General features: G+C 36.1%; 1 protein-coding gene across 7 annotated transcripts in view; it reads left to right on the top strand.

Moving 5' to 3' along the window:
- Positions 1 to 79: 79 nt before the first annotated feature.
- The window catches only part of CEP76 (centrosomal protein 76), a 37,317-nt gene continuing 26,045 nt past the window's right edge, over positions 80 to 11,351 (top strand). The window contains exons 1-8 of one of the 7 annotated variants that reach the window (XM_029922852.1): positions 264 to 341; positions 981 to 1,045; positions 1,405 to 1,560; positions 2,771 to 2,852; positions 3,466 to 3,690; positions 4,976 to 5,161; positions 6,391 to 6,488; positions 7,075 to 7,203. In XM_029922852.1, the coding sequence (XP_029778712.1) occupies positions 1,405 to 1,560; positions 2,771 to 2,852; positions 3,466 to 3,690; positions 4,976 to 5,161; positions 6,391 to 6,488; positions 7,075 to 7,203 (876 nt within the window). In that variant the 5' untranslated portion in view covers positions 264 to 341; positions 981 to 1,045. Of the gene's footprint in view, positions 342 to 980; positions 1,046 to 1,392; positions 1,561 to 2,770; positions 2,853 to 3,465; positions 3,691 to 4,975; positions 5,162 to 6,390; positions 6,489 to 7,074; positions 7,204 to 11,351 lie in introns of all 7 variants that reach the window. The other 6 variants (XM_029922849.1, XM_029922851.1, XM_029922850.1 and 3 more) reach the window with 6 other exon arrangements.

Raw genomic sequence — 11,351 nt, 5'->3', positions numbered from 1 at the left:
GAGCTGAGGTCGGAGGGTGGCGACCTGGAGGGTGGGGAGAGGCAGGTGGAAGTGGTCAGGCAGGGCAGGGGGCAGCCCGAGGCCTGGTAGTCCGCGCCGTTTGAAACCAACAGTAGAGCGCCGCCGTCGTCTCGGCTCCCGCCCAGCCCGGCCTGACGCGGCGGCGCGCCCCCCTGGGAGCTGCGCGCCAGCGGTCGCGCCGGCTCTGCTCAGCCATTCCGGGGCTGGCCGAGGAGCGCCCGAAGCGGGGAGAAGCGCGGTGAGGCGCCGGCCCCAGCATGTCGCTGCCTCCGGAGAAAGCCTCCGAGCTGAAGCAGCTCATCCACCAGCAGCTGAGCAAGGTGAGGACCTCGGGCGCCGGGCGAGTCCGGGCCTCCCCACCCGCCTTTGGTCCTGAGAGCCCGACCTTGCGTCCCGAGGCCCGGCCGACGGCGGCGCCTCTTTGCCGGGGACGCGAGCGCAGGCTCTGGGGCGCAGAGCGCGGGCTGGGCGGGCTCCAGGTGTCCAGCCGGGGCCGCTTTCTGGCCTCGATGTAAGAGAACAGGGCCGGCTAGTGCTGGTGAGTTTGAGGTGACGGAACGTGGGAGAGTGATAGCTAGCTGTGAGAATAAAGCATTCATCCCGCGGTTTCTGGAGATCAGATAGAGTAGAAGTTGTGTTTGGAGCAGGTGTGTAGATTCAAGAGCTCTGGACTTAGAATTACTTTAAAGGTGAAACTTGTGTCTTTCAAGTTGAACCAGATCAGCAATTCCTAAATAAGTCATTAAAGGGAAGTTACTGAAGGGCTTGGAACGAAACGTGTTTGTGATACTTCGAAGCCCAAGGAGAACATTGTGGAGGTGCTCAACTGAAGGCCGCAAGCTGAAGTAAAGAAGGCTACCGTTTATTGTGCACTTGTATGCCAGACTTTGTGCTCTGTGTTCGGCATTTTTTGGCTAAGCTCCACCATAGTCTTGACAGAGCACTATTTTTTTTTCCAGATTCATAAAGGATGAATAAGTTAACTCAGGGTCACATCTAATAAGCAGACTTTGATCTTCTCCAGGTCTGTGTTCTTTTGATTGTACTACATTTCCTTTCAAAAGGTCTTGTTTTGGTCGAGTGTTATTTGTGGGGAACTGGTAACAAAGGTAGTAGATAACCAGTAGACATTATTCCTAGAATTTGTACTAGAAAAAATTCATCCTAATTTTTTGTTGTTTTTTTTTTCTTCCTCTCAAAAATCTTACCTTTATTCTCATTGAATTTTGGTAAAAATTTTACATTTACTATTAGCTTGAGAAGCCTTCCAGAATTTTGTCTCCCATCATTTTTTTTCCCTCTGGGTATTTTAGAAAGAAATTAGCTGATTGGCAATGTTTGATGGCTTTGTAATGTAAATTGTAATTCAAGTTTTCTACGTAGATGGATGTCCATGGCAGAATAAGAGAAATCCTTGCCGAGACAATACGGGAAGAATTGGCACCTGATCAACAGCAGTTATCGACTGAAGATTTGATCAAAGCCCTTAGACGTCGAGGAATCATTGATGATGTGATGAAAGAACTTAATTTTGTTACTGTGAGTAATCTTTTAGGCACAAAAATTTGAGAGTATGTTCTCATGCTTAATGCCGCTTCTAGGGTCCATATTTGGGGCCTCATTTTAGTAAAACCACTTTAAAATGAGACTATGGGGGCGGCTGGCGGGCAGGCTCAGTTAGTAGAGCTTGCAACTCTTGCAACTCTTGTCGGTAGAGTATGGGACTCTTGTTGGAGTCCCACAGTGGGTGCAGAAATTTCTGAAAAATAGTATCTTTAAAGAAACGTTAAAAAAGTAAAATAAAATAAGATCTAAAAAAAAAAATCATTTTATCTAGTAATATTCTTACTTCAAATATAAGCATAACTCTGCCTTTGAAAATAGCACGTAGGATTATGTTTCAATGAGATTAGAGTTATATACCATATTCCTCCCTCTACAGGATTTCCTGTTGTTATTCTCTAAGTCTGTAACTTTAACTGTACATATTTTAGTTAAATTAGTTCACCATAACCTAGTTCTTTTTCACTAGTATTGTTTTATAATCTTTTTGATTAGGCATATTTTTAAAATAAACACATTCTTTTGGAACTCCATTCTCTATGATTAACAAATTATTGATTTCTTTAAGAAAATAATTGCGTAAGAACTTTCAAATCTCTTCATATAAAGAGGTCAGTAATGGGATGATAGCCTCTCAGTGCACAAATTAGTAAGTAGGTCTTTTGAAAATGAGGCAATAATGAGAAACTGTGACCTCAATACCTGGGTATTATAATGTAAAAATTGGATGGACTGCATAATACATCAGGGAATAAGTTTTTTAATACAGCCTCTTTTTTTTGGTTTTTGAGGTTTATTAACCCATTTGTTTAAAAATTGACCCAATAATAGCTTCTGCTCTGTGAATGTAATTTCCTTGTTAAAATTAGTTCGTGGTAAAATTATAAGCCAAACGTTAGGTTTAGAAAAAGTTTACCCTTGTTTAAGACATTAAGAATTTGTTTTTAGCATTCTGTGGCCATTGGTTGTATACAGTTTAATTCCTTATTAAACTTTAGGAGTGACCAGTAACATCACCTTTTTAGCAGACTTTTCATTATTTTGATTATGTAATTATTTAATTAGGCTGGGAAAAGTTTCCTTGAGGGGGCTTTATTCAATTTACTTAGTCCCATTGTTTGCATTTCTTCGCTTAGCTATAATTTTTGTTTTCTAATTTGTTTTCATTTTTTTCCTGCCTTTCTAGGATAGTGTTGATCAAGAACTCCCTTCCTCTCCAAAACAACCTGTTTGTTTCACTGATAGACAGTCAACGTTGTTAAAAAAAAGTATGTGTATTTCTTTTTAACCTTGATTTCATTTTGGATAGTACTGCATATTGATCTACTGTAGTGTTTGGCATTTGATAGAAAACATTTTTTCTTTCCAGAGTGAAATACTTATATTTTTATGATTAATCATCCAAAAAAATTAAGATTCTGTTTTGCATGAAGTGTGTATTATGTCAGAAGATTATGTATAGCAGAGTGGAAGCGAAAACAGGATCACTTGTTGCTCATGTTTTAATAATGTATTTTATAAATATTGTACAGCCTGCTTTTTTAATGGTAGTTACCTAATAAGTATGCTTGCTGAGCTGGTATTTGAGTTGGTTTGTGGAGGAAAAGGAGTGTTGGATAAGCAACTAAAAAGCAAACATTTCTTAAGCTTTGGCTGTGACTCCTTTTTAGCTGGGAGAGAGTAGCCAGCATATAAACTGAGATAAAAGTATTTTATTATGTATCTTTTCTTCCCCAGTTGCATAGGTCCTAGTATACAATAAATGTGTTACTCTTTTTATTTAGTTGAATTTGTTTGTGTCAAGTTATTATTTCCTATTGTCTTGATCACATTCCTTAAGTTATTTGGCAGTTTCCTCATATATATTGCTACACTTTACAGCTAATATTGATCCAACACGGAGGTATCTTTACCTTCAGGTTTTGGGTGGAAAAGCTTTCTTGGAACATCTACAAGAACCTGAGCCTTTACCGGGACAAGTTTGTTCAACCTTTACTTTATGTTTACATTTTCGAAACCAACGTTTTCGTTCTAAACCTGTTCCATGTGCCTGTGAACCAGATTTTCGTGATGGCTTTTTACTTGAAGTACACAGAGAAAGCTTGGGTAAGAAGCAGTAATAAATTGCCATTTAAGTGTGGAAATCCGTGTTAGGTTTTATTGCAGAACAACCGTAACCACTTTTGCTGTAAGGAGAGATTTAAAATGAGTGAATCTCCGTAGGTTTTTTTCCCCCCTCTTTTTATAAAAACTACTTCCACCCACCTTCTTATTTATTTTCTGCTAGTTAATTTTCCCTAAAGATTATTTTTTTACTGTTTTAATGGTTGCTTCTTTTGTAATAAACATTTAAATGCCTATTAGGTGCATTTTACGTTGCTAGGCAGGTGCTGAGGATATATTGGGGGGTGAGACATGGTTCTTCTCATTTATAAAAGATGGCTGATTTATGATGTTATATAACTTTCAAAAATAAAGTTTAGATGGGAATCTATAATTCTCATTTTTATAATTTTAAAATTATATTTGATTCCTGTAATTGTTTTACATGGCTTCTGTAAATATGTTTTAGTTAGCAAATTTAGCAAAGTTACAGAATTATACCTTCAGAATTTTAATTACTATGGTGGTTAATATGCTACAAAAAATTTTTTTCCCCTTGTGAAAAATATTGCCCTAATTAGGCTATTATGGCTTAACATGCTGGCTCCAAGGTGCTGGGTCTTTCAGTTTTGTGTAGATAATACAGTGATTATTTCTGGAGGTTTAGGGATAAATGTAGTTTGGGGATTAATGTTGACATATTTGAAGGCTTTTTATTGTAGTAGGGTAGATTTTAGTTAAGTACTTTGTTTATTTTTTTAAAGTTTATCTGTATTTATTTTTGAGAGAGAGTGTGTGCACACACAGGAGTGGAGCAGAGAGAGGGGGAGAGAGAGAGAGAGAGAGAGAGAGAGAGAGAGAGAGAGAGAATCCCAAGCAGGCCCTGTGCTGTCATGCAGAGCTTTGATGTGGGCCGCAAACTCATGAACCGAGCGATCATGACCTGAGCCAGTATCAAGAGTTGGACACTCAACTAACTGAGCCACCCAGGTGCCCCTAGTTAAGTACTTTTAAAGAACAGACTTCTCTCAGAGGGATTGGAAAACCCTGATATGCATTGAGTAACTAAATGACTCATCACAATTATTCCAATTTTTTCAAAAGTTAGTGACAAAATTGAAATAGTACTTTTTAAATAATTTGTTGCATGCTTTCTGAGGCATTACCAAATTATTTCATTTGGTTTTATATAAGATTATTATTAGTATACTTTGCAATAGAACTGTTCTTCTATGTTGGCCTTAATGAAATATGTAATGTGGTGTATTTGTTTGGTTTATGTTGCCAGGTGATGGAACTAGAATGGCTGATTCAACAACAATGTTATCAATAAGCGATCCAGTTCATATGGTGCTAATCAAAACAGACATATTTGGTGAGACTACTTTAGTAGCATCCTATTTTCTTGAATGGCGATCAGTTTTGGGCTCAGAAAATGGAGTGACCAGTCTTACTGTGGAACTTATGGGTGTAGGTATGATGACTAATCACTGTTACCTTTTTGTTATCACAGTTTGTTTGTAAATACATTTTGTGTTTTCTGAATGCCTTAAACCGAGAAGGAAGCATGTAAAAATTTTGTTAGAATTACAGTTGGACTCCAGTATTATAGTCTTGGGAAATGTCTTGAAGTGTGTCTATATATAGACTAGAGAACTTCACAGTCAATCTGACCTTGTTTTAAGGAAAAAATTTTTTTATGGGAAATGAATAGAGAAAGTTTGAGGGCTTTTTTCCCCATCTAGATTGATTTGATTGTATGTAAGGCTGTAAAGAAAACTGAGATTTTTCAAACACATGCACACATGCATATGCAGAAACCTTCCAATTCAGCACGTTCCAGTATGCAATGTCCCTATTAGTACTGATGTCTTCCTACAGCAGTAATTATTTCAGAAGGTGGAGTTGATATTCTTCCAAACTTTTACATGTGGGAATGTGGGACTCAAAAAGGTGCTAACTTGCTCATTGATAGGATCAGTGAGTGAATAGTACTCTTTGAGGACAGAGGTGGTGCCTGTCTTACCATTGTTTCTTTGGACTCCTTCATACTTCTTGATGTGTAATACATACTGTATTTGCTAATAACAGTGAAAAACAAAATGAAACCTACCAGTATTTTATGCCTAACCTGTAAAGGAATTATGCTGATATTGAAATTAAGTCACAGAATCAAATCATAGTAATGACTAAGAAACAAGTATATTCTAATTCACCAGTGAACTAGTAAACAGTTCTTGTATAAAGTGTATTTGTTTCCTAATTCCTCTAAATTCAGGCAAGCATTGAAAATTTGTACTCACATGTGATGTGAAAAATGGGAAGGGATAATGGGAATTACTGTAGGTAACAAAGAGTATAAATGTTTTCTGAGAATGAGATTTTAACAGTTGCTTTTTTAAAAACTTTGTTTTTAATGTTAATCTGGTTGGTATACATTTAATGAGAGTAAAAATTTAGAATCCCAAATCCATTAGATCCAAAAAGTTACTTAAAATGTGGTTAGGAAGCTCAGAAAATAGGTAATCTCCTTATAGTTAGATAAAGGCCTTTGTGCAAAATAATATGAAAATTAAGGGTGATGTTGAATATTATTTATTTCATGTAAGTGGAAACACAAAATTCTTAAATTATTTTGGTTGGATTTTGACTAAATATACATAGTTTTGAAACCTCTGAAATTCTAAATATTTATATTTATAGGCACAGAATCAAAAGTTTCTGTGGGAATTTTAAATATAAAACTTGAGATGTACCCACCTCTCAATCAAACATTATCTCAAGAAGTAGTTAACACACAGGTAAATAATTCTGAATTCCTTTTCTTTGTGTATTTGTTTTCATAGTTGTATATTTACCTGTTGCTTGTAGACCATGCTTTCTTAGAAAATTATCATTTATTAGTTTTAAGCAAGAGAATGACAATATTATTATTAAAAATTTTTGTCTTGGGAGAAGAAAGATTACTGGCTAATATATGTAGACTAGATTGTAGGGAGGATGTGAAGGAACAGGGAAGTCAGGGGTGCCTGGGTGGCTCAGCTGAGCGCCAACTCTTGGTTTCAGCTCAGGTCATCTCACACTTAAGATGGAGCCCTGCTTCGGGCTCTGTGCTGACAGTGTAGAGCCTGCTTGGAATCCTCCCTTCCTCTCTCTCTGCCCCTCCCCAGCTGGTACACACGTGTGTGTGTATGTGTGCATGCACATGCTCTCTGAAATAAAAATTAAACCGGAAAATCGGGCTCTTACAAATGATGGCCATGTAGCTGGTTTAGATTAGGGTGGTGGTAGAGATCAAGAGAAGTATGTAGAATTGTTACGTATTTTATAGTATTTAATTAAGGAGAAGATATAGAAATTGAAAAAATATATTCTTTTAATTTCAAGCTTGCTTTGGAACGTCAGAAAACAGCAGAGAAAGAACGATTATTTCTTGTATATGCTAAGCAGTGGTGGAGAGAATATTTGCAAATTCGACCCTCACACAACTCACGGCTGGTTAAGATTTTTGCACAGGTTTGTAAATTGCATTAGGAAAAGTTCACACTTGTATTTGAGATTTACTGTTGTATATGTAAATTTCATATATTGTAAATTTCACATATATAAATTTCATATATGTATAAAGTTGATTTTGTAAAATGTATTTATTCCAGACAAATGAAAGTTCATTTGTAAAAATAAAATGCTGATTTTATGATACTCTCTTTAACTGAGTAGGTGAGTGATGTAACATAATCTTTGTTTAAATTTGATTTTCATTTTCAATTCCTTTTTAAAAGGCTTTTTAAATATATTTGATTTAAAATAGATGAAAACCCATTTTGTTTAACTTGGAGTGTGTCCTGACTGATATTCAGTACTAAATGATTAACTACTAGGATACTTTGTAGTATTAGTTTTCATGTGCAGAATTGGGGCTTTGGGCATATATGTTTAGACATATATGTTGTTAAAAACATATGGCATGTTTTTAAAGACAGTACTACATGTAATAATTCTATATAGGCAACACATCTGAGCCAGTGACCAGTAATACTTAACTGCAACTTTTCAATTATATATCTCTGTCTCTGTTTTTCTTGTATCCTATGCCCATTTTTCTCTCATTAACAAATCGTAAAATATATGCTCATATCCTTATTTTTTGGACTTTCTGAGGAAGTATTCAAATATTTTATATGTGTTCAGTGTTATACAGATGGTTGTATATGAATATAGTATGGTATTATTTTGACTAACATATTTCAAATCCGGTGCATTTAGCTTTATCCTACATAGTAAGATGGGCTAAGAGTGGTTCAATTTCTAGATGAGCTTAGGAAGGGGAAAGTCTAGTTGATGAGTGGTGGAAATGAGGGAAATGACTTCTCGCTTTCTGATAGCATTGTCTATACATTGCTTAGGCAGGTGAGGTAGCAGTAATGTCAGGATGGGGTGAAGAGAAACCAGTCAAAATATAACTGTCTCTCTACTATCTATTTAATCTGAGGTGAGGTTATTCATTGCCATGTGGAATCTGGCACCAGAGAAGAAGACTGGGTGGGTGAGGAAGTGGATCAAAGAAATCACAAATGAAAAAGGAGAAGGAAGAGGTTGAGATATGCAGTTAAACAAATCAAGAAACAGGGATTTTCATGCAGAAAATATTACTTAAACAAGTTCTCATCTCTTAAAATTCACTGTAACAATATTTGAGCCATACAAGATCATCTAGTCTCATGGTAACCATATGAGATTGTCAATTGGTCAGGCATTTCCACTTTTGTAAAAATACACAGTGTAAGGGTTAGAGGAGTGAAGAATCTTTCCTAAGATCAAACAGCACATAGAGACTTAATTATTAAGTTGCACTTTCGATGAGTGCTTTTTTAGTTTGACACAACCACCTCTCTTTTTATAGAGAGAGTAAATAAACTATTTATCTTAAATTCCCCAGAAGTGTTTTTTGTTCCTGCTTTCTATATTTGACTAGATAGGAAATTAAGGAACAACACCAGTTACTTAAGGCAGTCAATCCAATCACAAAAACTGTAGTTTAAAAAAAATTGTCATACATGGTCTGAAAATGAATTTCTATTGCTTCCAGACACAAGAGGAAATAGTTTACAGCAGTACTTTCCTTCTACAGTGATGGGAACATTGTGCTGTCCAGTATGGTAGCTGTTGTGCTATTGAGCATGCAAAATGTGGTCAGTGCAATAAAGAACTGAATTTTAAATTTTATTTAATTTTAATGAAAATTTAAATAGCCACATAGGGTTGGTGGCATTCTTAGTGGAAATTCTTAATTCTTAATGGACAGTGCAGGTTTAGAAGCTGAAACATTGAAATTTTCAAGACATTTAGTTTATAGGGACATTTATAGGAAATACTGCTATAATGGAACATAGGATATATTTGTATTCTAAGCTGCTACTGTTGATCATTGATTTAGGGCAAATGCTTCCACTCCTTAAGTGTCCTGCCTTTCCTTCCTATTAGTAGAGTTGTAAGAATAGGACTAAACGGCCTACTCATGAACTCAAATTACCTTTATTCTAACCAACATCTGTAGAATCCTTCCTCCCTTGCTTGTTTTGCTATAGTACAATAATAATTCACTTAATCACAAGCTTTTAAATTTTTTAGTGCAAGAAAATTTTTTAAAAGTTATAGAAGTTGATCTTTAAGGCCATTAAATTTTAGGAAAATGTTACAAATCACTTAAGGATTGAGATTATCTTTTTAATATTTAATATTTAGATTGTGATTTCAGGACTTGATATTTTCATACTATACTAGATTAACAATAATACTGAGTTAATGTAAAATAAATCCAAGTAATAGTTTTCTACTTCTCTCTAAAATTAGAATCATGATTTTCTGTTTTAAAAATGAGTACCTTGTGGGGCACCTGGGTGGCTCATTTAGTTGAGAGTCAGACTGTTATTTTTGGATTGGGGCATGACCTCAGGGTTTGTGGGATTGAGCCTCATACTGGGCTCTGTGCTGACAGTACAAAACCTGCTTAGGATTATCTTTCTCTTTCTCTCTCTCTCTCTCTCCCATTCTGTCCCTCCACTCTCTGGCTGTCCCCCCACTCAAATGCATGCATGCTCTTTCTCAAAATAAGTAAGTAAACATTAAAAAAAATGAGTACCTTGAAACACACCCTATGCTTAAATCTCCTTCGTTTTGCCTCTCTTCCTTAATTTCCTTTTGTGTCTTAGGTTCTTCATTCTATTTGAGGTTTTTTTTTTTTCCTGATCCCTTCATTCTGTCTCTTTCTGATTCCTAAGATAACCTGGGGGAGGTGGAGAATAAGAGATCACCATGGATGTGTTTGAGCGAGGAGGTACGGTGGGGTGGGAAGAGTCAGTGCCTTTAAGAGTTGAGAACCATAGTTGTGGAGTGAAATCATAATATTTTGCTCTGCATCATATAAAAATTCACAGACTTTCTCACTATAACTTAAAATAATAGGATTCTTTTTTTTCTTGCTAAAAAAGAAGTGATGTTTTTGTGGTGTAGAAAGACATCTGTAGTTCTGATAATCCAAGCAGTTGATGTTTCTATTGGCTGAATTAGGTCTTACTTCTGAGGAGCCTTGCCATGATAGAAAGTGTGGTCTTTGAATTTTGAATAGAAAGTAGATTTTGTCATCTCAGTAATCATGAAATTAAGGGAAATGTGGGCTTTTGTAGTGTAAACTCTAAAAGTATAGTGGTGGACAGTCGTCAGAGACTTTTGTATGCACTGTAGATCTTTAGCTCAACTGCTAGGTATATACTCTATTTGAAAGGTGTTTTTCTAAAATGATTTTCAGGGGCACCTGGGTAGCTCAGTTGGTTAAGCGGCCGACTTCAGCTCAGGTCACGATCTCACAGTTCATGGGTTCGAGCCCCGCGTCAGGCTCTGTGCTGACAGCTAGCCTGCTTCTGATTTTGTGTCTCCCTCTCTCTGACCCTCCCCCGCTCGTGCTCTGTGTCTTTTTCTCTCAAAAAAAAGTCAAAAAAATTAAAAATACTTAAACATTAAAAAAATTTTAAAAAATAAAATGATTTTCAAAACTTTCAGTTGATTTGATTAACAAATCATTGTTTCCTGTGGATCTCCCAGTATAAGGTAAACAAACTAAAAATGAGTTCTGATCATTTGATTTATTAGTAAACCAGAAAAGTTATTGTTTGAATACACAGTATTAAATTCTGCATGATAATGTGAAAGAATACTTTGGCTTAGAGCCCATCTCCATCCCCTACCCACCTGCCTATTCTGTTTTCAGAGTTTTGTTTTATTGAGGGATAATTGGGAAATACAGTTGTATATATTTAAAGTGTATGACATAAGTTGATACACATATATGTTGTAGAATAACTACCAGAATTAAGATAATGAACACATCTATCACCTCACATAATTAACTTTTTTTGTGTGGTGAGGATGCTTAAGGTCTACTCTCAGCAACTTTCAAGTTTACTCTATTAACTATTCACCATGCTATACACTAGATTCTCAGAACTTACCCTCTTATAACTGAAAATTAGTACCTTTTAACCTATATCTCACCTATTCCTCCCTCTTCCCAACCATTCTATTCTCTATTTCTATGAAATGAATCTTTTATTTATTCATTTAGTTTTTAAGATTCTACATACAAGTGACAACCACCATACAAGATT

Source organism: Suricata suricatta, chromosome 14, assembly GCF_006229205.1.
Source record: "Suricata suricatta isolate VVHF042 chromosome 14, meerkat_22Aug2017_6uvM2_HiC, whole genome shotgun sequence".
NCBI lineage: Eukaryota > Metazoa > Chordata > Mammalia > Carnivora > Herpestidae > Suricata > Suricata suricatta.
The sequence above is the reverse complement of the archived record's forward strand: the minus strand, read 5'-3'. Positions and strand labels throughout refer to the sequence as shown.